Source organism: Ceratotherium simum, chromosome 35, assembly GCF_057802395.1.
Source record: "Ceratotherium simum simum isolate JZ-2026a chromosome 35, ASM5780239v1, whole genome shotgun sequence".
Classification (NCBI taxonomy): domain Eukaryota; kingdom Metazoa; phylum Chordata; class Mammalia; order Perissodactyla; family Rhinocerotidae; genus Ceratotherium; species Ceratotherium simum.
Window position 1 is genome coordinate 9,559,821 of NC_141934.1, and position 26,267 is coordinate 9,586,087.

The window sequence follows — 26,267 nt, forward strand, 5'->3', positions numbered from 1 at the left end:
TGCTGGGGCTTTGGGGGGGAAAAAATAAATAAATAAAATCTTTAGGGGGCCGGTCCGGTGGCACAAGCGGTTAAGTGCGCGCATTTCGCTGCGGCAGCCTGGGGTTTGCCGGTTCCGATCCCGGACGCGCACCGACGCACCGCTGGTCGAGCCATGCTGTGGCGGCCTCCCACATAAAGTGGAGGAAGATGGGCACGGATGTTAATCCAGGGCCAGTCTTCCTCAGCAAAAAGAGGGGGATTGGCAGATGTTAGCTCAGGGCTGGTCTTCCTCACAAAAAAATAAATAAATAAATAAAATAAAATCTTAAAAAAAAAAGGAATCACAAATAAAACACAGGTTAGGAAGAACCTATTTGGGAATTAGATGACAGGAAGATGCCAATGGTAGTCCATTCCTTGGGGAAAGCACAGGCCACCACAATACCTGCTGGAACTGTCATGCCTACCATGTGCTAGGTCCTAGCCTTAGGGTTGTGTGTAGTTTACTCATTTAATCTTCAAAATAACCCTGGAAGGCACAGATGAGGAAATGAAGGCTCAGGGGAGAGTCACTCTGCCGTAAGCTATTAAGTGAGTAATGATTCAAACCTAAGCCAGTGTGACTCTGAAGTCCACATTCTTTCCACTAGCTTGTGTTGTCTCTCTTACTGGAAGAGACGTGACATCACATCATCAAAAATATTCAGTGAGCACCTGTTATGGCCTCCACTGTGCTAGATGTTGCAGAAGATTGTTAAAATATATGGCTTTTTTCAGTAGCTGCCAAGGAAGAGGCTTGAGGGGGTAAAGATCCCATAAATTCCATCAGCATCCCTCCATAAATAAACATACAATCCAAGTCAAATGAGGGCGCCTGCTATGCAAATACAGCTTTAAGAGAAATCCTTGAGTCCCCCTTCCCACCTTAAGTCTCTCCTTCACAGAAATTCCAGAGCTCCCTTGCTCATATCTTTGAACAGCTTAGTCTAGTTGAGAGAGCAAGAATAAACAATATAAAACAGGGTTCTGACAATGCTAATTTGGGCAGTCTAAAAGGGTTCAAATAAATAAAAATGTTAAGTATTGTAATGGAAAGACAGAGGTAAAAAAATTAGTTTGCATAATTCATATTATTAACCTTCATTTCAATATTGCTTTGGCTATCGGCTAAAGTTTGAGGTTCCTTTTAACTGTAAAGTGTTAATGATGCACAGAGATGTGTCTTTTTTAAGATGAACTTCAGCCCATGCAATGAAGACAAGGTGTTGGGAGAGACCCTGAGGCCTGGACAAGGCGGCTGATGCAGCATCTCATGCAAAGGGTCCAACTCTGGGGAGCCCCTTCCCAGCTGAGAACAGCTGGGCTGGGAACACCCGCAGAAATGGCCCAACATTCTACAGAGAGGCTCTGCTGTGCAACAAATCCTTCCTGGATACCATCGCAGCCTGCTTTACTCCTGGGGCTTGGGATTTCCCAAACCCAAAGAAGAAAGGAAAATGACTTAGAGCTAACAGCTTGAACTGCAGACCCTCTGTCGCCACTGAGTTAATCCTTTGGTTTCCTCAATGTCAAAAAGGCAATCTTAATAACTCAGCATACTATCAGAATTTCAAACTCTAATTCCCAAACAATCCACAAACAAAATTCTCAAGAATGACCTCAACAGTAGACTGGATCCATCCCAGGGCCCCCGTTTTCAAGCAAATAAAGGAAATGGGGCTGTTCTCAAGTACTGAAAGGAAAGGGCACTGGTCTTGCCATTAGGAGTCCTAGGTTCAAATCCTATCTGGCTCAGAGTGTAATCCTCATCAAATCACTTAAGTATTCTACCCTCATTTTCTCATCTGAACAATGCGGGGTGGGGGAAGTGGACATACTACCTGTTTCATAGGAGTGTTGAAAAAGTTAAATAAGATAAAGTGAATACAATCACGCATCACTTAACAACGGGGATATGCGTTAGGCGACCTCCTCGTGCGAATATCATAGAGTGTCCTGACACAAACGTAGATGGTATAGCCTACTACACACGTAGGCTGTATGGTACAAATCTTATGGGACCACCGTCATATATGTGGTCCGTTGTTGACTGAAATCTCCTTCTGTGACACGTGACTGTATAAGTGCTTTGTACATAGTAGGTACTCAATAATAGCTGAAATAAAAGCTAAAACATACTAAAAATCAGCACTAACATTAAAATGCAGAAAGTGCTGACAGAAACAAAACATTTTCTGTAATTGAGAGACTGCCTTGACCACCACTGCCAAAGTGCTCTTGGCTTTGACTCCCACTCTGAACATAGCTTTAAAAACTCTTATTAGGGATCGCAATTGGAAGCTTTCGAATCCTGTTTTTTGGGGCTGTATTTTTGTAAGGAACAACAAATCTATTTTGACAAAGTCAGGGTGTCATTTAATTAAAAGGAACTTGAGCTGGCTGAGATCAACTGAAGGTCCCATATTGCAGAGGTGCTATCACTGGCATCCTCTTAGGGCTGGTCTGTGTGAACGCTACAATCAATCACTAGAGAACTTCTCACAGCTTAAGAGGGAGCAACCTCACCCCAAATCCCTAAAAAGGGGGCTTAAAAAGCTATAGAGAAATGTCTCCCTCTGACACTTTGCACTCTCCTCAGCCTTATCACCATCTTCCTGGGTCGAGTCAAGCTCTGTCCCCAGACCACAAGATCTTCCATTATCTGGCCCCATCTCATTCTTCTCAGACCTCATCTTCTGACCTTCCTTCTTAAAATTTATGTCTCAGCAACACTGACTTTGCTTGGGAATTCGTGTGTGTGTGTGTGTGTGTGTGTGCAAACTGTTCCCTCTGCCTCCAACATCCTCCCTACTTCACCCAAGCCTAACATCTAGAACCTGGCTACTTAAAGTGTGGTTCTGCAGCTCTGGCATCCCAGGGGCTTGCCAGAAATGCAGAGTCTCAGGGCTGTCCCAGACAGACTGAATGAATAAGATCCCTGGTGACTATATGCACCTTAAAGTTGGAGAAGCTTTGCACTAAGATCCCACTTCTTCCAGAAGCCCTCTTTAACAAACAATAGCTCCTGCCTCACACCATGCCAGGGCAGATGCCCCTCTTTGGTGCTCCCAATCTTTTGCGCATCTCACTTACAGGGAATCTTGCATATGCTTATCTGTTTATGTGTCTGTCTTTGGTCCTAAACTAGGGGCTCCCCACAGGCTGCACACCACGCAATTCTTGTATCCTCCACTTTGTACAAGGTCTGGTATATGGCCAGAGCTTAAACAATGTCATTTGTCACAGCTAATAACTTCTAAAGTCTTTGTGGTTTTAAAATTTAATAGTTTTAAATAACTAACTAACTTTAATAACTAATAGTTTTAATAACTTTAAATAATAACTAATAGTTTTAACAAGTTTAATAACTAAAACTTTAATAACTTTATTTTATTTATTTTATGTTTTTTTGTGAGGAAGATCAGCCCTGAGCCAACATCCATGCCAATCCTCCTCTTTTTGCTGAGGAAGACCGGCTCCGAGCCAACATCCGTTGCCAATCCTCCTCCTTTTTTTTCCTTTTGTTTCCCCAAAGCCCCAGTAGATAGCTGCATGCCCCAGTTGCACATCCTTCTAGTTGCTGCATGTGGGACACCGCCTCAGCATGGTGGGAGAAGCAGTGCGTCGGTGCGCGCCCGGGATCCGAACCCGGGCCGCCAGTAGCGGAGCGCGTGCACTTAACCGCTAAACCATGGGGCCGGCCCTAATAACTTTAATAACTAACTCAGATACCTGTAAGCTATGTGTAAAAGTATTACAATTTCGGTTAATCATGTCACACATTTGAATCCAGACACTTTGACTGTTGTATTTATGTATTCATTTTTTAATATTTAAATTTTAAAATATTATAAAATTTATTTTTTATAATAGAGACTTTCAAACATACACAAAAGTAGGAAAGAATAAGGAGCCCATCACCTGGTATCAACAAATATTCACTTTTTTTTTTAACCATTCTTGTTTCATTTATGTCCTGCACTCCCACCCACTCACTCTTTGGGAGGCTAGACTATTTTAAAACAAATCCCAGATATAATATAATTTCAACCACAAATATTTCAGTATGTATCTTTAATTTAAAAGGACTTAGGGCCGGCCCTGTGGCTTGGTGGTTAAGTGCGCGCGCTGCGATGCTGGTGGCCCGGGTTCGGATCCCGGGTGCGCATCAAGGCACCACTTCTCCGTTCATCCTGAGGCCGAGTCCCGCATACAGCAACTAGAAGGATGTGCAGCTACGACATACAACTATCCACTGGGGCTTTGGGGGAAAAATAAAATAAATAAAATCTTTAAAAAATAAAAAAATAAAAAAATAAATAAAAGGACTTAAAATATACATATATAACCACCATGCCATTATTGTGCCTAATAAAATTAACAGTGATTCCTTAGTATAGTCTAATACTCAGTCTGTATTCAAATTTCCCTAACTATTTTAAAGATGAATTTTTGTAGTTGGGTTTGTAGAAATCAGGTGAATGTTGGGGCTGGCCCCGTGGCTTAGCGGTTAAGTGAGGGCGCTCCGCTGCTGGCGGCCCGGGTTCGGATCCCGGGCGCGCACCGACACACTGCTTCTCCGGCCATGCTGAGGCCATGTCCCACATACAGCAACTAGAAGGATGTGCAGCTATGACATACAACTGTCTACTGGGGCTTTGGGGGAAAAATAAATAAATTAAAAAAAAAAAAAAAAAAAAGAAATCAGGTGAATGTTTTATTTTATTTTATTTATTTATTTTTGTGAGGAAGATTAGCCCTGAGCTAACATCCATGCTAATCCTCCTCTTTTTGCTGAGGAAGACCAGCTCTGAGGTAACATCTATTGCCAATCCTCCTCCTTTTTTTTCTCCAAAGCCCCAGTAGATAGTTGTATGTCATAGCTGCACATCCTTCTAGTTGCTGTATGTGGGACATGGCCTCAGCATGGCTGGAGAAGCGGTGCGTCGGTGCGCGCCCGGGATCCGAACCCGGGCCACCAGTAGCGGAGCCGAGTACTTAACCGCTAAGCCACGGGGCCGGCCCCAGGTGAATGTTTTATAGCAAACAAAAGATAGCTCTCAGAGATGACAAGCTAAATTTCTTCACGCCTGTGGCCTTAGGCCCAAATCAGCTATGTGAAGAAAATTATATTTGCCTTTAAATGCCATTTGCTGGTTCCTCTCCCCACCTACAACTAGATTATTTACTTTCAAAAAATGATACAAAACTTTTATAAAGAACCTGTAGGTAAAATAGAGCAAAGCAAAAGCCATGCTGAAATCCATACAAGCACATCCCTCAAAAGCAATGAAATACAGAAGAATTAGAATGAGGATGATCATTTAACAAAAGAGAGATACACAAAGGACAGATGTTAAGCCAAATGATTTCCCCCTCAATAGCCAAACCAACAGGATTTATAGATTTAGAGGGTGGGATCTAGACGGATGGTAAACTTGATGGCGTTGGAATTTGCTTTTAAAAATCTGTACTACTTCTTTCTGCAATAAGAACTTGGGGTTTCCGAGAAACATACTGGCGGACGTGGTTTGAAGAGGAAATCCAATTACCTCAGAGTTGTTCTCCTTTTAACAGTAAGTTCTGATCCATGCTCTATAGGTCAAGAGCACAGTTCAAATTTCTCTTTGCTCCCTTTTTGAATCATACTTCATCTCTGCCTCCCTGCTTGTTTTAGCTCTCTACGTAACGCGCTGAGGGGCAGAGATTCCGGTCTCCACACAATGGCCCACCATTCAACCACATTCTGCTTTGTCCCTAAACATTCATTCCCCCTGGCTCCTGCTGGGTCTGTTATATTCAGATATGAACTTTCCAGGAATCTGATCATGTCATAGGCCTTTTTCTGTACGACAAGTTCAATGCTAATAATGAATAGCGGGCTTCACACAGAGGGTTAGTATTATTCATGAAAATTATGACTCCACATCCAGAAATAGGGCAAAACTGGCCTAAAATAGGCAGGCTGTATCTCAATTGAGTCCACCAGGCAATTACCAAGGTCCCTTGCTGCAAATAGCACAGGAGTTTTTCTCAACTATGTTAATCAGACACACTAGAAGCACAATGTTCTGCCAGACTCAAGGTCTGAGGCTCGGCTTGACGGGGAACCCTGGTGCCCACAGGATAAATGGAAGAGTTTTTCAAAGAACCAAAGCCAGACACTCCCTCTACCCTCCCAAACTAGGTATTCCCCAGTTCTCATTACCAATTTCTGTAAATCTCTCTACCCAGACCATTTCAAGGGCAGCTTTAGAAGCTTTGAGAGAGTTACCAAAGGGCCATAAGAAAAGGAAATGATACTTAATTTTCCTTTTTGGAACAGTGAGGCACATTCCAGCAAATATTACAAATTAGAGGGGTACTAGATGATTTGTACCATTTTGCTATAATTCTCTCTTCTGGAACTTAGTTTCAATGACCACATGAGCCAGCTCCCATTGGCCCAAATTATATTTTATAAATGCAAGTTGAGGATTATCTTTCCAAATAAAAGCGCCCAGATTGAAATCCCCTGTGTTCGCCATTCCTGAGAGAATGACATAGGCTGGCTAAAAGACTATCTTTGTGTAAAACAAATGGACCGAGGAAAATCTGCTTTCCTCTCCCCCTGCCCCTTTCTTCTTTACATAACTAGAGCCAAATGAGATGTTTTTCATTTTAAAAATTTGATTAAGCAGACTGAGTAAAAGCCCATTCTTCTGGTCTTTACTGTTTTCTCAATTTTGAGATGGATGAAGGCACACTCAGGTTGGAGGATAGTGAAGCAGGGCCTAACTGCCAGGCAGAGGCAACATTTGGAAAGTTAACTTATGAAAGGTGAGCACTGGACCTGCAGCACCGGTTCAAGGACTGCCCTTCCCCCTTGAGGCATCAGAATTTAGACTGTTGAGTGGGCATGACTGAGAGGGTCCCAGGTCCCACGTGAACATCCATGTCACTCTGCCTACACAGCCTCCTGACCTGAGGAGTGAGAGAGGTGGCAGGGCAAGGAATAGGTTTAAATAATAAGGAAAAAATAACTCAGGTAGAATTATTATGAATGAGCTGTCCTTTTCTTCAGCTCTAGGAACTGAGAAACCCTGCTCCTCTGGCATAATTAAAAGGATATTATAAACACTGTATTAATAAATTCCTACACAGTACCATGTTTAGTTTTGGTTTCTGTACTTTAAATCTTCCCACAATATTTTCTACTTTGTTTTAAAGTATCTTCCTCAGATTCTCTGCCACACCACATATCTCCTGAAGGTCAGGGTATCTTTCTGCCTTGTACCTTGCATATAATAAATATTAAATATAGAAATGAATGAAGGAAACAGAAAACAGGCCTTGTAATAAAAGGCTGAAGAAACTGGGTTTTTTGGTAAGAGAGAAGAACAAGTTGTGAGTTATCATAAAAACAATAGAACATCTTTATACTAATGTGAGGAAAAGGACTATCACGATGGCTTTGGAAGGTATCTAATTAGGTATTTACTGAATATCACTTTTTAGGGGACATAGCATGTCAAATCCAAATAATACAAGTATCATAACCTAGTTTCACTGTCTGCAAAGGAGTTCTTTATTCATTTAAAAAAATTCATTCCTGGATCAAAATGAATAGACAACCCACCAGCTGGGAAAAAATATTTGCAAACCATATATCTGACAAGGGATTAATCTCTATAATACATAAAGAACTCACAAACTGAACAACAAAAATCAAACAACCTGATCAAAAAATGGGCAAAGGAAATGAACACATACTTCTCCAAAGAAGATATACAGATGTCCAATAGGCACATGAAAAGATGTTCAACATCACTAATCATCAGGGAAACGCAAATCAAAACTACAATAAGATATCACCTTATACCCATTAGAATGGCTATAATCATCAAAACAAAAAGCAACAAATGCTGGAGAGGCTGTGGAGAAACAGGAACCCTCATACACAGCTGGTGGGAATGCAAACTGGTGCAGCCTCTAAGGAAAACAGTACAGAGATTCCTCAAAAAATTAAAAATAGAGGGGGCCGGCCCCGTGGTGTAGCAGTTAAGTGCGTGCGCTTCGCTGCTGGCGGCCCGGGTTCGGATCCCGGGCACGCACTGACACACTGCTTGTCAGGCCATGCTGTGGCAGCGTCCCACATAAAGTAGAGGAAGATGGGCACGGATGTTAGCCCAGGGCCAGTGTCCCTCAGCAAAAAGAGGAGGATTAGCATGGATGTTAGCTCAGGGCTGATCCTCCGCACAAAAAAAAAAAAAAAAAGAAATACCTTATGATCTAGTTATCCCACTACTGAGTATCTACCCAACGAACCTGAAATCAACAATCCACAGAGCCTTATGCACCCCTATGTTCATTGCAGCATTATTCACTATAGCCAAGACATGGAAGCAACCCAAGTGTCCCTCAACTGACGAGTGGATAAAGATGTGGTGTGTATATCTATCTATCTATATACACGTACATAGATATATATACACAGGAATACTACTCAGCCATAAAAAAGACAAAATCGTCCCATTTGCAACAACATGGATGGACCTGGAGGGTATTATGTTAAGCAAAATAAGCCAGAAAGAGAAAGACAAACACCGCACAATTTCACTCATAAGTGGAAGATAAACCAACACACGGACAGATAGAACTGTTTGGTGGTTACCAGGGGCAAGGGGGGTGGACGGTGGGCACAAGGGGTGAAGGGATGCATTTACATGGTGACTGACAAACAATAATGTACAAGAAAAATTGCACAATAAAGAAAAAAAAATTCATTCCCAAAAGTGCACAGTACTTTTTTTTTCTGGCCTACTACTAAGCTGTTGCCATCTCTATCCATGAAAGAATCAGCAAGAGGAAATTAAGAAGCAGAAATTCTGGTTGGGCTTATCCATCAAGGGAATGGGGTCCTGAGGGAACTGGACATTCACATTTCTGAAAAGCCTTCAACAAGAGAAGTGAAAATCCTCAGCCCAGGATGGCCTCTCCTTTCACCTGCTTCATAAAATCCACCTGCCTGAACTAACTGCCATCTGGCAGTAGCCTCCACCTCTGCACTCAAGTGTTCCCTGTCCTGAAACCTTCAGATGGTGCATTAGAGTCTTACTCTGGCAAGCAGGTATCTCGCAGTACTTCCAGTAGACACCGTCCTCATGCTCTGCCACGTAGCACCAGGGGCTCACATCTCCATCTGGGTTTCTGTTAGGGAAAAGGACACAACCAGTAACATTTCCGTCGTTTTAAGTTAGCTGGCTCATTGCTTTTCATTTTTCCCAAAAAGTAACACTTCAGCTTCTGTGTTATTTCTTTTTTTTTTTTTTTTTTTAAGATTTTATTTATTTATTTTCCCCCCAAAGCCCCAGTAGATAGTTGTATGTCATAGCTGCACATCCTTCTAGTTGCTGTATGTGGGACTCGGCCCCAGCATGGCCGGAGAAGCGGTGCGTCGGCGCGCACCCGGGATCCGAACCCGGGCCGCCAGCAGCGGAGCGCACGCACTTAACCGCCAAGCCACGGGGCCGGCCTGTGTTATTTCTAATAATTGGTATGTATCTCAATGCTACCTCTTATGAAGAAGAAAAAAAAACGGTAATACTACAAGAACACATCTATCCACTCCAACATATACTTCAGACTTGGGGGGCAGTGGGTGGGGGAGGGAGCAAAGTTGATATATGTTTATACAAATTAACTACAGTATCACCAGGACAACTGACCACTGAACAAATCATGCCAAACAGCACTGGCACCTTAAGTGTGAACAATGGAGATTTCCACAGCTGAGAGAGCACATGCAGATAAGAATGTGAACAGATGCAAACGGTCAGGATGGCAATTTAGTAATTAGAGTCAAAGGCCCTAAATATATACAAACTCCCTTTACTCGGCAATTTCTCCTTTAGTACTTTATTCTAAGGAAATCTTAGAATAAAGCTGAATAACTTACAAAGATGTTCACCACAGCATTTTTATAATATTTAGAAGTTAGAAACAACAAATACCCAACAATTAAGCCTTGGTTAAATAAATATGTTATACCCGTGTAGGGAATGCCGGGCAGCTAGTAAAAATGTGATGTAGAGACACATATATTAATACGGAAAGACATTCACAATGTCTTGTTAGGTTTTTTAAAAAGGCAGTTGTAAAACACGATGGATGACATAATCTCATTATTTGAAAATATGTATATAGAGAAGGATACACACCAAATCCTTGAAAGTATTTATCTCTGGATGATGGGACTATCGGTAATTTTAATTTTTTTTTCTTTTTTGGATTCTATTTTCTTATTTCCTCTACAATGAACAGGTTGTGTAATTTTTAAACAATAAAATAAAATTCACATAGCATGGACTCCACTGACAAGCCTTCATCAGGATCAGGCTGATCAACTCACATCTGCTTGAAATGGGTCTTATTTCTACCTCAAAATACTAACTTCTCAGAGAATTTTGAAGAAAACTATGCCAAAGAGTTTCAGTTAGAACATACAATCCTGTAATCCTGGTACCAACTTCTGATACAGCAATAATATTTTTAAAAGATTAATTTACATTTCTAAATGAGTGGCTTGGAATAAACGCCCTTTAAGATTTTTTTTTTCTTTTGGTGAGGAAGATTAGCCCTGAGCTAACATCCGTTGCCAATCCTCCTCTTTTGGCAGAGCGAGACTGGCCCTGGGCTAACATCCGTGCCCATCTTCCTCTACTTTATATGTGGGACGCCTGCCACAGCATGGCTTGATAAGCAGTGCATAGGTCTGCGCCTGGGATCCAAACCTGTGAACCCCGGGTCACTGAAGCAAAGGGTGCGAACTTAATCACTATGCCACCAGGCCAGGCCCCCCTTTAAGATCTTCTGAATTCAGAGATGCCATGACAATAATGGGCAACACTGCTGGAATAGACCAAAAAATGGCAGGGGCTACTGGACACACAGAAAAGCCTCGCCTCTCTTCACTGCTGTCCAAGCTCCCTTTATTTAGACTCAGAACACTGGAAACCTGACACTCCGGTTAGGCCGGAAATGGGTATAAAGACCCTGCAGCGGGAGGTTTGGAGTAACCCCTATCAGGCCTGAGAGGGATAAGCCTATTGTGTGGCCCAGAAGATAAGCCGCCCTGAAACACAAAGGGTCCTTTTATTTTTTGTGCCCAAAGGCAGGTGCCAGCGCCAACTCTGCTCTTCCCAGTCTCTCTGCCTTCCCCTCTAATCCAGATACGTCGAGCCCGGAGAAGTGCGTTCCCATCACTCGCCATCTCTCAGACACTGCAACTGTGATGGGTCTGGAAACATGGCACAAGACAAACATAGTGTCAGATGTCAGCTGAGAAATCAAAGTAGGTTTCTTGCACAAAGCCCTGCTTTAAACAATATTTCACTGTCATCTTCCTCCCTCTATTCAGTGTTCGGCTTTGATGTAGTATTTGGTAAAGACCTTAGAAAACAACTGTTTATTAACTATGTCAAAACCACTCTGAAAAGCATCAGAATAGCTTAATAAAGAACAAGTAAATTCATCTTTGACTTTGTTGCAGTGCTAAAACAAAAGGCCCGGACTCTCTGATGTGATAATAATCAACAATTTCAGCCTCTCTTTTTCGAAGTATAAACTGGTAGTTCAGGTCTGGCACATTCCTTCAAATCAAAAGAGACAGCTGCAGCCAGCCAGGGCTAAGGAGGAAGGTGGTTATACCTGGCTCTCACTGCTCTCTCAATGGATATTTCCTGGTGCATTTCTAGGAGGCTATGGGTAGAACTGGGTGCTAATCTATAAGGAAAGAATTTTTTCACATAAATTAAACCTCCTTGGAAATTTAAAATTTACTTAAAGTCAGACTTAAAAACTAGAGCCCTTCTGAGAAGACTTGCTTGACAACAGAATAATAGATAAACCAATAGCCTACTACCAAAAGACACTTTAGAGCAAGAAGATAAGTAACAATGTAAAAAGAAAAAACAGATGCTGGTTTCTCTTCCCAAACCAACCCAACTATTCTATGATTAGAAAAACTTAGAGGAAAGAAATAAACCAGAAATGGAGTAGGGTTAATTTTTTTAGTTATGCAAAAAAAAATGTTAATGAACATGTATAACTTTGAAAATAAAATGTAAAAGAATTACTTAATGAGCATGTAACTTGAACAATAAAATACAAAAGGTAGCAAAATGTGAAGTAAAAAATATACAAATTGTTACCTCTGGGAAGTGGGGCTTGGTGGGGAGGATTTGGGGGGAAAGAGGTAAAATGGGGGACTTTATTTAAACAATACATATCTGTAGGGTTTGAGAATCTTTTTGGAAAGCTTTTAATATTTTTATAATAATAAACAAACTAAAAAACAATGCAACAGCAACTATGGGGGAATGGCCAGTTGGCACAAATTAGGACAGAGGTGAAGGAAAGAGCTAAAGGCACAGGGATAAAGATGACATGGACTACAGGCCTGGTGACTTCAAAACAACCACATGGGTCCTAGAGTGTTAGCAAAGGTATGTAGGGAGGGCAGAAGGTAAACAGTGTGGCCCACGCAATGCAGGTATAAATATGTTGGCTCAGTTGGGTCAACAGTGCCATGGTTGAGATTTCAACATACTGGTAGAACACGGGACACAGTGTGTAGCTCAAAATGTAGCTCAGCAATCCTTTTTCCCTGTCCCAGGGGCTCAAGAGGCTGCCTTTGCACCTGTCCTAATAATAACTAAATTCAACACATTGCTGAATCATGAGTCACGTTACCAAGATCTTGGGTATAAATAGCTAAAATGTAGCTATAACCAAAAGTGCTTAGAATCTTTGCTCTGGTCCCTACAGACCCAGTGATTCTTTTTTTAAGGAAGATTGGCCCTGTGCTAACATCTGTTGCCAATCTTCCTCTTTTTCTTTTTTCTCCCCAAAGCCCCAATACATAGTTGTGTATCATAGTTGTAGAGTTGTAGCTCTTCTGTGTGGGACGCTGCCTCAGCATGGCTTGATGAGTGGTGAGTAGGCCCACGCCGAGGATCCAAACCGGCGAACCCAGGGCTGCTGAAGCGGAAGGTGCAAACTTAACCGCTACGCCACTGGGCCAGCCCCAACCTAGTGATTCTTAACTTGGTTTGGATCACAGATAACGTTGAGAATCTGATCAAACCATAGATCATCTCCCCAGAAAATCGCACGTACACATTTGAAGCACCATGGATCTCAGGTTAAGCGCCCCTGCTAGAGTCAGACAGGAGGTGAAGAGCAAAGACACACCTTGGTCTATTGAAAGGAAGGAAACAGCACAAATCTGATGGCTACAGCTGCTCTCAGAGCAAGGTTATCCTGGGCTGGCAGGAAGTGGGATAATGCAGGGCAGCTTCCTTTGCTCAGAAGCAAAGGGAGATTTGGGCCACAGATGGTGCTCTGCTTGACCACTAGATTCACAGCAGCTTAAGAAGCTGTGTATTGTCCACTGGTAGTAGGGTCAACTAAGAAAACCCTCCCAGAGAGACATGTAAGTGATCAGACAGGAAAGCAGAGTTCTGAAAACCAGAAATTTGTATCAAAGCCACTCAAGTTGAAAAGAGTAGTAGATTGTATGTGGATGTCTGTGTGTGTGTGTGTGTGTGTGTGTGTGTGCGCGCGCGCTCGCGCACAAGGTGTGGGAGAGATTTTTAAAATAATATCAAGACAGGCCTTCTGAGTTGGCCAAAAGGATACAAAGAAGTTCTCCCTAGTTGTGAGCAAGGTTGGAAGGGCTTGGAAGAAGAGATCAGAGATTTTTTTTCTAAGTACTGTGTGGTCCCATCTTACCTGCAATAGTTATGCTCGCCCAGGCCCCCCTCCCCGTTGGGGTATTTCAGAGTGTTGTATGGATGCTGGAAAGTCTCGTTCCAGAACAGACATGGCTTCCCGCCTTGTAGTGCCGTCCAGTTCTGCGTTCCCCTATAATCGGCACCATTGGCTGTGAAACATTCTAGGAGAAAGAAAAGACAGAGCAAACTAATTTTCTGGCAACATCTATAGTCTCCTCCCTCTCTGGTTGATGTTTTGTTTTGTTTGGATCAAGCTGGAAATGGATAGTGTCTTGCTAGATCCTGGACACAGCAAAGTTAACACTGGTAGGGCTGAGTAAATCTGAAACAAGGTACCCTCCAAATGCTAGGCTCATCTTGCCTTCAGCTTGTCTACAGACACACTTTCCCCGAAAGTATATAGATCCCAAATAGATATCTATAAACAGGGAGCTGAAATGTATTGAAGCTCATGAAGTGAACCAGGAAACCCTCAAATCTGGGAACAGTTGGCAACAGCCATCCATGAGGAATTCTGGGTGCTCAGAGGGGGTCACTGCTCTCGCCAGTGTCTCTGTGTGGTAACTAGAACCAGGTCACCAGCTGTAACTGAGCTCTCCCCTACAGTCTGAAAGGCTGCACTGACACTTGGATTTAATAAGACCATCAGATATAGCAATGCTTTGGAATCCCAATCACACAAGCCTGGGAATGACTCACATTCCCTGGTAATGAAGAACAGTCCTCCCCAGGCTGTTTGAGACAGAGGTGCAACAAAACAGTCAATAGGAGGGAGGAGGGGCTGAGTTGGCATTTTCTCTCCCCTCTTTCTGAAATTCCTTTCTACAAGATACGATGAACATGGTCTCAGGTCCATTTAATAAAATGACAAAATCCTTGCAGGTGCAACAATGTGCTTCTAAAATCTGCTTCTCAGACTTTGGGGGGATGGGAACTGAGGCTGATAGGATTTCCCCCCACATATTGCATGCATTAAATTTACAGAAGTTCATGAGAAAGGCACAGTACAAAGAGCAATTTTTAAAAATTAACTTAGTTGAAACTGACAGATAGAAGCACTTCAAACACTTCTTTAAGACACATCACTAGGAGCCTGACAATCCAGGGGAGTTACACTAACATTCTGAGCTTTATTTCTTTCCCTCTCCTGGCATGCACTGACCTATGACTTCCGGTCTGAAGGACTCTTAACACCATCTCCTGTTGCAGTGCATGTGCCTACTCCAGCCTAAGCATGTGCACAACATGAGTACATCTATATTCTGGAAGATATTTCTTTTAATATTTAAAATCTATCCACAGACCATCTCTCTTCCTGTACCCACTTCGTACCACTATTCTGGGCCCTGTGTTTTGTCTGGAATAGCACGGTTTTATGGACAGCTGAAATAACCTGGAATTCCAGGCTGCACAGAACACCCTAGCAATTCATCGTGTTTGGTGCAACATTCATATGTTACAATAAGTGATACTCATCATGTACCATAACGACCAAATTCTCTACCAAGAGTCTGCATAAATAAAAAAGTTCAAAGATAATTGAGGAGGCATCTCAGTGTAGCATAAAATACGCTGACCCAAGAGGCTAACCTCTGGCTTCTCATCCTAGACCTGCTGCTGACCAGCCGTGCAACCTTGGACGAATCACCATCATCCACATCACCACTAATGCTTACATAGTGTTTTACTGTGTGCCAAGCTCTGCTCTAAGTGCTTTACAAATAACTCACCAGCTATCCAGTCGGAAAGTCCCTTAATACTCCCATTTTACAGATGAGGGAACTGGGGCACTCAACCATACCCCATATTGTCTCTAATAGAACCCCTTCAGCATCATCCTTCTTTCGCTATCCTCTCTCCCACTCCACATCCCACTCATCAGCAAGTCTTGTTGACTTTCTTAAAATATACACCTTGAAACCACCCTCTCCTCTCCATCTTGGATGCCACCACTTGAGTCCCATTCACTATCACAGTACAGCCTTGCTCAGGTCTCACAGCTTCCACTGCTGTGCTCCTGCAATCCATTCTCCACACAGGCCTCAAAGTTCTCAGGAAAATGTGAGCACTGGGAACAAAACCCAAACCCTTCATCCTTGTCTGCAAAGCCTCTGTGATGTGGTCCCAGGCCCTCTCTCCCACCGCACTCGGAGCTCTTCCCCTAGTCACTTGCTGTGCTCCAGTCACACTGGTCTGCTTTTAATTCTGTAAACACACCACACTATTTCCTGCCCGAAGTGCTTTTCTCCTAAAACTTCCCATCACAGACCAAATGCTACCTCCTCAGAAAACCCTTCCCCACAATCTCCACTCTTATTTTTCTGCCCTTCATTTGTTTGCTTCATAGCACTTATTATCACTAGGAATATATATAATCTGCTAGAAAGAGAGAAAGAGGGAGGGAGAGAGAGAGAGACTGTGTGCGTGTGTGCCATACCAGAGCCCTATCCCAACCCCAGGGTCAGAATGGGACCTGGGAACCTGTATTTCCAAAAAGTTGCCCAGGTGATTCTGTTAAGTAATTAGGTTTAGAAACCACCACACTGGGCCGGTCCCGTGGCTTAGCGGTTAAGTGCACGCCCTCTGCTGCTGGTGGCCCAGGTTCGGATCCTGGGCGCGCACCGACGCACCGCTTCTCTGGCCATGCTGAGGCCGTGTCCCACATACAGCAACTAGAAGGATGTACAGCTATGACATACAACTATCTACTGGGGTTTTGGGGGGAAAAAATAAATAAATAAAATCTTTAAAAAAAAAAAAAAAAAGAAACCACCACACTAGATGATTCTAAGAACATCAAGCCAATCTTTGCCAACTGCTAGAATTTTAATTGCTATGTGTTAATACATCTTTTTCTCCTATCAAAAGTGGTTGAGGAGTGGCCCAGGAGCCAGAAACACAGGCTAAGCAACGGAAAGCCTCAGCAACAGACAGGGCGGTGTGGTCGTGTCCCCAGAGGCTCAGATGACTGGATTTGTAATACAAAAGAATGTGGCAGCCATCCACACTGTGTCAGTTCTCATGAATAGGATGAGGTGGCATCTGAGAGAGGGAATGGGAAAGTGTAGGCTTATTTGCTTTAGTCTGTTTCTCCCAGACCCAATCTTGTTCTCAGATACACTAGGGAAACTGAGGCAGTGTACTAGATTTTATGATTATTTTTTGAACAGACTTGCCCAGTGCATGTCAGTTGTAGAAAAGAGCAAGAAAAACACACTTCTTCTGGATTAAAGTTATGTGTGCATCTTAATGTCAACAGAGTACTAGGGTGTGTACTAGGTAATGAGGACCCTGCCTCCCTTATTTTCTACTGTTATGAAACTGACATAAGCTTTGGCTAAATAAGCAAGGAGTGGCTTAACCCAATAAAAAATAAAATATCACATGGCTAGCTGTATATTCATGCATTCAGTGAAAGAAGGAACAAAGGCAAAAGATCTAATGTCTAGGATATTATTCATTAATTCATTCAACAAATATTTATTCAATACTTACTAAGTGTCTGGCACTGTTCACAGCAGTAGAGCTATAGTGGTGAATACTCTGTACTCACGGAGCTTACATGCTAACAGGAGAGACCTGCTCATAATAAACCAATCAAAATTAACATCAGATAGTGAGAAGCGCTAAAAAGAAAAATGGAGTACGGGGATGGAGAGTGAATGGTGGAGGTTCTCTTTTAGATAAGGTGGGTCAGGAAAGGCCTGGAGAAGAGGAGACATGTGAGCAGAGATGAGGATGAAAGGAGGAAGCAAACCACATAAATGACATGGGAAGAGCATTGCCCGCAGAGGGCACAGCAATGCAAACCCCCTGCAAGCAGCAATGTGCTTGGCAGGTTTGGGTAACTGTAAGGCAGCTCCTCTGACCTGCCTGGAGCAGGGCGAGTGTGCAGGGAAGGGTGGGTGGGAAATGAAGAGGAAGACGAGGCAAGGCCAAGACATGTAAGGTCTTGAGTGTCATATAAACTAGATTTTGGCTTTTGTTCTAAGTGTGAGGGGAAGCACTGAAGGGCTCTGAGCAGAGCAATGACATGATCTGACTTATCTTTTAATAGAACTGTCTAGCTGGGTGGAGGAAGAACTGGAGAGAGGCAAGAACTCAGCAGCAAGACCAGTTAGGTGGTTACTGAAAAAGGACGGGCTAGAAAGAAGTAGGGCCTGGACCAGGCTGGTAGCTGAAGGGTGGTGAGAAGCGGCCGGATTCTGGATGTATTTTGAAGGTAGAGCCAAAAGTATTTGCTGGGGGGTTGAATACAGGGTCTGAGTGAAAGAAGAGTCAGGTACAATATCAAGGATTTGGGCCTGAGCAACTGGGTGAGTGGTGATGCCACTTATGACAATGGGGAGGATCCAAGAGGGGCAGAGTGTCTTGGGGTGGAATCAAGGGTTTTGTTTTGGATGGGTTAAGTTTGAGACACTTTTCAGAAAACTGGATAGAGATATAGAGTAAGTAGATGGCTAGATGAGCCTGGAGTTGACGAAAGAGGCTGAGGCTGGAGCTAGAAATGTGGCAGTAATCGTATTTATGTGTAAAGAGAACAGGATTACCGCGTGTGGAGAAAGAAGACATCTGGGGCTGAGCCCTGGGGCCCTTCAACATTTCAGGCTTGGAAGGAGGAGGGCCTGGCAAGGATGACTGAGAAAATGCAGCCTGGAAGAAAGGAGAAAAGCTAAGACAGTGTATGGGTCTTGGAAGCCTGGGAGACGACGTTTCAAGAAGGAAGGAGTAATAAACTGCGAAAACTGAGGAAACTTTATTTCCTCCCTGTCTTCTCTAGCTAGATCCCAATTATTTCACAGAATTCATCTCTGACTCTACCTCTCCATTGGAAAACTCCAAATCTTTTGTTTTGGGGATTGAATGAAAACAGCCCTTAAGTTAAACATAAGCCTGATAGAAACTTAGTAATACAGCAGGAAACTTCCTTGATGGAAATTTTCAAAGCTGGCATCGAAGCACTCAGGGGATTAATTCTACCTTTCTAAGTTAGTAATTCCTTATCCTTTCCCCATAACCAAAATCCTCCAAAGTATGGCATATGGCATTTATTTTAAAAGTTAGAGATGCTAATTTTATTGAAATTCCCTTGAGATAAGTAGAATCATATTAGGTATACAAATCCTCAGCTGAGAATCTCGAGCAAATGGTTTTGTGCAGACCGTTTTCTGTAGGACCTGCTACTATATGAAGGCCTGGAGGTCATTCTCATAGTAGTAAGATCTGAGGGCAAAGACTACATTTGGGTGAAAGCTCAATACTCCTTCGTGGCGAATAAAAGCTAGCTGGAGTTTTCTCTCATAAAACTATTATTGTTCATTATGCTTGGAATTTAGAAGAGTTGAGTATAAAGAAAAGACTGATGGACATAATAGCATATATATTTTAAACTTTGATATTTATACCTCAAAATCCATAGGATCTCACATGATCACATGCTGTATGTAACATTATTTGAAGATTTCAATTAATTTAGAGGCATGACCTGTAGAAGACTTAGAGATATTTCCAAATATATTTTCCACATTATAATTCTCAAAGTCAGTCTACCTAATGATTTAATGGGCAATCATTTAACAGTTTATTAATTGCACACACTGGAATGGAGAGTTGCAGCTTGCACCTCGTAAAGGGAGAACGTATAGAGCAGGGAAGAAGCCTGGACTCTCACTAACATGGCTGTCTGACTGCAGAGGTTAGCATCACCTTTCTGTCAGGACGGGAAATGTGCTCACGGTCAGGGAAGAACACTGACCAGCGAAAGCCCTGCTCTGCTCTGGCTCTGATTTGGCCGGTGTCTGCTGCCTTTGCACACAGCACATCCTTTTGGCAACTCAAGTTTCTTTAGCTCTGAAATGAGGGGGGGTGAGTAGATCAGGAGTCCTAATCATTTTAGGTACACACACAGACCTCTTGGAGAATCGGTTGAAAGAAAGGGACCCACTCCCCAGACAAATATCATACACACAACACTTTACAATTCCAGAAGTGTTCATGGAGCCCCTGAAGCCGTTCTATGCAGCCCAAGATCCATTAACTCTAAGTTAAGGACCTGCTGAATAACTGATATCTACAGAATACACACACACACACACACACAGAACTTTATAGGATTGAGTATTTAATTTCAAGGGCTATGAAATAGTTTAAATCAAATCAAACACTTTTCTACGTGGAAAACTTCTAGCAACAATGTGGTACAGGATGGAAAGAGCATATTAAGGGCTGGAGTCAGACCCCAGCTTCATGGTTTACAAGCTACAGGTACTCAGCTAACTTTTTTGAGCCTCAGTTTCTTTACTTGTAAAATGGGAGATTAGATTATCTATAGCTCAGCGTAATTAGAAGAATTGGAGAATGTGCAAGTAAAATACCTAGCAAACAGTAGGTACCCAATAAATTATTATTATGTAATTATAAAGTTTTTAAAATAAACTTTATTAGAAATTTTAAAGTACTATAACCATCATGATCACATAGTTTATTCTGGTCCATAAAAATACTTAGTGATAAAAGGCAATATAACATGAGTGACAGGCACGTCATCGTACTACAATTCTGTTTACAGTTATCAGGATACCATCAGGATAGAAAAAATATATATGGTTTGAACCTTACGTTGAATCCTAGCATTCAATAAACAAGAGGTAAGAAAAAAAGGAATAATGGAGCAAACAGGTTTTTCTTAATCAAAATTTCAACTGTAAATGTGATGAAACATCTTTGTTTATACATGTTACTAGAATCACATAATTCAATATTCGTACTTATTATAAGTGAGGAAAATGCCAAGTTAATAGAGTCCCAAGCAATTTAACTCTGCCAGCTTGTATATGTACTGCATTTTTCAAGTTCATGTTTAAAATTATAACGAGGTGTTCTTTTCTTTTTTTTTTTTGGTGAGGAAGACTAGCCCTGAGCTAATATCTGTTGCCAATCCTCCTCTTTTTGCTGAGGAAGATTGGTCCTGGGCTAACATCCGTGCCCATCTTCCTGTACCTTATATGTGGGACACCTGCCACAGCATGGCTTGATAAGCAGCGCATAGGTCTGTGCCCGAGATCCAAACCCGTGAACCCCACGCCGCTGAAGTGGAGCACACGAACTTAACCACTACGCCACCACGCCGGCCCCACAAGGTGTTCTTTTCAAATAATTAAAACTTGACATATATGAGACAGTGGTAGGAAAGCAGCAGTTAAAAAAGACATTCTAGGGCCGGCCCCGTGGCTTAGCGGTTAAGTGCGTGCGCTCCGCTGCCGGCGGCCCGGGTTCGGATCCCGGGTGCGCACCGAGGCACCACTCCTCCAGCCATGCTGAGGCCGCGTCCCACATACAGCAACTAGAAGGATGTGCAGCTATGACACACAACTATGTACTGGGGCTTTGGGGGAAAAATAAATAAATAAAATCTTTAAAAAAAAAAAAAAAAAAAGACATTCTATTAAGATATAATAAAGTAGAAGAGTATGTTCTCAATGAAGCTCTATAACTAGGTTATTCCAAATCACACAATTTGTCTGAAACCACACTATTGAGAAACAGAATACTTTTCTCATATTGAGTCTAGAATATTCCTAGTTTTCAGTAGAATTACTAGTTGGATCTCTACATGTGATGTGTGTGAGAGGCACTGTTTTAATCCATCAAAGTTAAGTCTCTGTTCTACATAGAACCACTCAGCATCTCTATTGATCCTATGTTGGAAGAATCTGGCTGGTTTTAGCCTAGTTTGGAATCAACATGAATCAATAAACATTACATTCAATTAAAATAAGATGGCAGAAAACATTTTCCAATGGGAATATCTTCTGTTCTTTTAAAGATGTCTATAAAATTTGGTAGTTGGGTAGATTATAGAAATACAGGGCTTAGGCGGAAAAAGCTCCTTTTAATATTTAGAGGGCAACACAACGGCGTTGTCAAATGTTTGCACAACACATCTGGAACTCATAGGTACATCAGCAAAGCCTATGCTCCTGGGCAAAATTGCCTTTGCCCTCAGACACTCAAAAGCACTACATGAATGCTTACTTCAGTTGCGTAGGACCCTGTAGTAAAGAGGCCCACGGCCCTGGGAAGGCAGCGGTTCCCAACTTTTTCCCCACCCCAACACAGCTGAGGCTATGAGAAGTCACTCTCCAGTCTTTAATAATGGCTCCCCAAGAAAAGTGATTCCCATGATTACATGGAGGAAGGTTATCAGGTCTAGATTAGAAAGAGGGTAGTATGGAGGGGGTTGGATCTTCTACACACATAGTACATATTGAGAATCCCTGAAATAAAAAGGAAATGACACCAGATAAGTAGCTGACACTGTATGGCTTGCTCAAATCACCTGGACACTTTGCGCCTCCGTTTCTTCACCTGTGAGATGAGGGGATTCGAGCCAGATGGTCTCAATGTCCCTTCAATCTAAACTCTAATTTCAGGATTCTAACAAAATAGAACTGAGGTTCAAAAGTCTGGGATGATGTGACTGGAAAGAACTGATGGCTAAAAATCTCTTCCAGGCTTAAAATTCTCTAATTCTACATGTTTCTCTAATGGAAGTGAGAATTCTACCATAAAAAAATACCTCACCTCCTATGCAGGCGCTCCCTCTGAAGAGGCACTTAAGCACTGTTTTTGCTTAGAACAAACTACATCTTCAACAATTAACTGTAAGGAAAAAAGAAATAGAGGGGAAACCTATAGATTAATAGAGACCTAAGAGTCACATCACCTAAACGTACCTTGCTTAGATCCTGATTTGAACTGTAAAACACACTAATGAGACAATCAGGGAAATTTAAACACTGATCACTGACTAGATATTCGATGATATTAAAGAACTATTGTTAATTTTTCTAGGTGTGATCATGGTAATGGTACCGTTACTATGTTCTTGAAAAGGGTTATCATTTAGAGATACAAACTGAAATAGTTACAGATGAGATATGATATCTGAGATTTGTTACAAAATAATCTAGTTGGGAGAAGGAAGGGGGCACAAATGAATGAAATAAAATTGAGTAATAAATGAAATAATATTGGCCATGGTTAATAATCGTGGAAGCTGGGAGATGGATACAGGCAATTTCCTTATACTCTTCTATCCTGCATGTGTTCTAAATTTCCCATAATAAAATTTTTTTAAAGGACATGTTGAAAATAGTTACCAACATGTTGCTTTACAATTAATCTATCTTAGCTTCTTTTCAAGAACTATAAACAAACTTAACCAGCCATAAATTCAGTCATCTAAAATCAAGATAGACATTCACGTATCATGTTCCTGGACTCCGTATTAATAGTTCAAATGACCACAGAACAAGCTGTACTTTTGCCCAAAGTATAATCACCACAAAAATAATCACTATAATTTTTTATCAGTAGTTTTCTCTTTAAAATATCATTTAGGGCCGGCCCCGTGGCTTAGCGGTTAAGCGCACATGCTCCGCTGCTGGCGGTCCGGGTTCGGATCCCAGGTGCGCACCGACACACCACTTCTCCGGCCATGCTGAGGCCGTGTCCCACATACAGCAACTAGAAGGATGTGCAGCTATGACATACAACTATCTGCTGGGGCTTTGGGGAAAAAAAGGAGGAGGATTGGCAACAGATGTTAGCTCAGAGCCGGTCTTCCTCAGCAAAAAGAGGAAGATTGGCATGGATGTTAGCTCAGGGCTGATCTTCCTCAAACAAAAAAAAAAAGAAAACAAAACAAAATAAAACCCAACATCATTAAAAAAAATATATATATATCTTTTAGATCTTCCTTTTCATTCAAGGAAACAGTGTCCTTAAAAACAGTAACAGAAGAAAAGGCCATGCTTCTCAGAGCTATTTTAACAAAAGAAGTTATACCTTTGGAAGGGTACTTGGGGTTTTCTATTTGAATCTCCAGTTTATTCATCCCTATTAATAGATGAAATATTTAACTACTTAAAAGACTATTCCAAGAAAAACTGAACCTATAGTAAACATAGGCCAGAGGTTAAAATTCAGAAGATCCATGAAAACACTTCAGAGAGGAGTCTTTATTATTTGTTATAAAAAATTTTGAAAAATAGTAATTCTTGAGGCAGAGAAGGCCTAGAATGCAGTGCTGGTTGGGTACCACTCTTCCCACCTGGCTCTCATCTTGAATATGTTCTACTCCCATCCAGGCAGGACCCACTGGAAAACATGCTATGGTTGTCACTGTGAAGTACACATGGTTTTGCCAGGAATAGTCACCATGAATGTGCAGTAGGAATTTATTGAATTTATTTATCATTTGGGATATTATAAACACATACAACCATCAAACTGAAGACCAAAAGATCGTTTTTGAGAAAGAATCCAGCTCTATAACATAGATAGAGAGATCAGGCCAAGCCTCAGTTAAAGAATGGACCCACTCATTAGTTAGAAATCACTGGCTCAGCAGAACTCTAATTAATTAATCTCATTAATTAACCATGGATTTTACTGCCAATACCACCAGAACATATTCTATCACACTTTGGTGATGATATCTCTCTCAGTAAAATATTTCAGTACAAACGGATCTACTTCAATCTTGAAAAAAAAGTTCACACTAGAAATAGTTTTCACATAAGGAAACAGGAAGCATAAGATGTTTTAAAGCTCAAAGTCCAGTTCCCTGATGGACAATAACTCAGTGCATTATAAGTCAACTCTAAAGGAAACAAAAAAACAAGACAAAAGATGGAGCACTATTTGAAAGCTCAGGGTCTAGAACAGACAGCACTATACGCATATAGAACCAATGGGCTCTAAAATAAGTCCCACAGTGCCTGCTACCACAGCTCTTGTAAGACTTGCTCACCTTGAACTGTAACTGCTCGAGAAGCACCCGGCCCTGCTTCCACTAGTCCGTGAGTTTCTTGAGCATCTCACTCGTCTTCATATCTTCAGCAACTACAGACCACACAGGATGTGCCTGGCAAATGTTAGTTGAATGAGGGAAGCAGGTGTATGGGGAGCAAGGGGGGAAAAAACCCTTACAGACATATTCAGAGTGCCCTGGGCTTCCTCACCAATTTATGCCTCTAAGCTAGCAATCATGACTTACCTAGCAATGAGCTGTGAGACGTTCCAGGAAAGTTTATGTAAATAAAGTATTTGAAAATCAAATACTTGCTATTTAAACCAGGGGAATCTGCTATTTAAAGGAAATCTGTGGTGAAGCCATTTGTAATAGAGAATAATCAACCCCCTTTGTCATGAATCTACATCTTTATATTCTGAGTCTGCTTTAAGCAGCAGATACCTGGCTCAAATCTACACTTTGACTCACCATCTCTTAAGCAACCCTATTTCACACTGTCTGAAGCTTTCAATCAGTCTAACAGGAGACAAAATAAACTGATATAATAAGCTTCTGGACAAGTTTCATGAGTATTGCCTGTGCCCTATTTTTAATTTCAGATGGCAAGAAAGTTCCCCAATAATGGAGTCCTGGAGGGCAGCCAATGTTCCATGGAAGCCAGGCTCTGGGCTATTTAGCTTCCCTTGGTTGATATAGGATGGCCAAATAATACAAGAGTTCTTGAGTGGGGAGCTGACTGCCAAGTAGACAGCGTATCCCTAGAGCACATCTTTAAAGTAAAACCTGAAGTAACAAAGTTGTAGTCTTCTATGAACTGGCACAGGGATGAGTCCTAGTCAGAGATGCTGGGCATACAGTAGGCATTTGATAAGCACTTGTTAGTTGGTCCCAAGATAAAAATATGACTCAAGAGACAAGTTTCAGAAGTTCTGGCCAGGGAGACAGATTTGGGCAGAAGGAAAGACTCAGTGTAGCACAGACTTATTAACAGGAACAAGCAGTGCCGTCATCTCTAGCCACCCAGAGCAATAAAGGCAGACAGTGGCAACAGATTGATTTGATAGTCAAAGGTTTAAAGTTTCATGTAATGTCTCATGGATCTAGAGTAGGACTGGCAGATTTAGCACATGAAAATACAGGATGCCCAGTTAAATTTGAATCTCAGATACACAAAGAATAATTTTTTAAGATAAGTATTCCCAAATATTGCATGAGACAGACTTATACAAAAAAATTACTGTTTATCTGAAATTCAAATTTAACTGAGTGTCCTGTGTTTAATTTGGCAATCTTAGTCTAGAGATAGTAGAAACATACAGTGAATCACAGGCTTCCTCGCTCCATTAAGGTTTCTGAAACACTGTTCACAGAAATGCTTAAGGAGCTTAGATATGGATAATAAAGTGTCTACTTTATTAAGAGTGAAAAAAGATGCTGATCAGAGTTGCCTACTCCCAGGCCACAGTGAAGGGAGGGACAAAAGAATACAATTAGGACAGAGTTTTTCATCCTCAGCACATTTCGGGCCAGATAATTCTTTGTTGTGGGGCTGTCCTGTGCATTCTAGGATGTTTAGCAGCCTCCCTGGCCTCTACTCGACAGATGCCAGTAGCATACTCTACCCTACCCCAAGTTGTGACCATCAAAAACGTA

General features: G+C 41.8%; 1 protein-coding gene across 3 annotated transcripts in view; it reads right to left on the minus strand.

Moving 5' to 3' along the window:
• The window catches only part of KREMEN1 (kringle containing transmembrane protein 1), a 70,171-nt gene that overhangs the window by 36,485 nt on the left and 7,419 nt on the right, over positions 1–26,267 (minus strand). For 2 of the 3 annotated variants that reach the window (XM_087424005.1, XM_087424006.1), the window contains exons 2-3: positions 13,794–13,956; positions 9,118–9,209 (exon numbers count right to left, since the gene is read on the minus strand). The exons of the other annotated variant lie outside the window; for it this stretch is intronic. In XM_087424005.1, the coding sequence (XP_087280131.1) occupies positions 9,118–9,209; positions 13,794–13,956 (255 nt within the window). The remainder of the gene's footprint in view (positions 1–9,117; positions 9,210–13,793; positions 13,957–26,267) is intronic. 3 annotated transcript variants of the gene reach the window in all.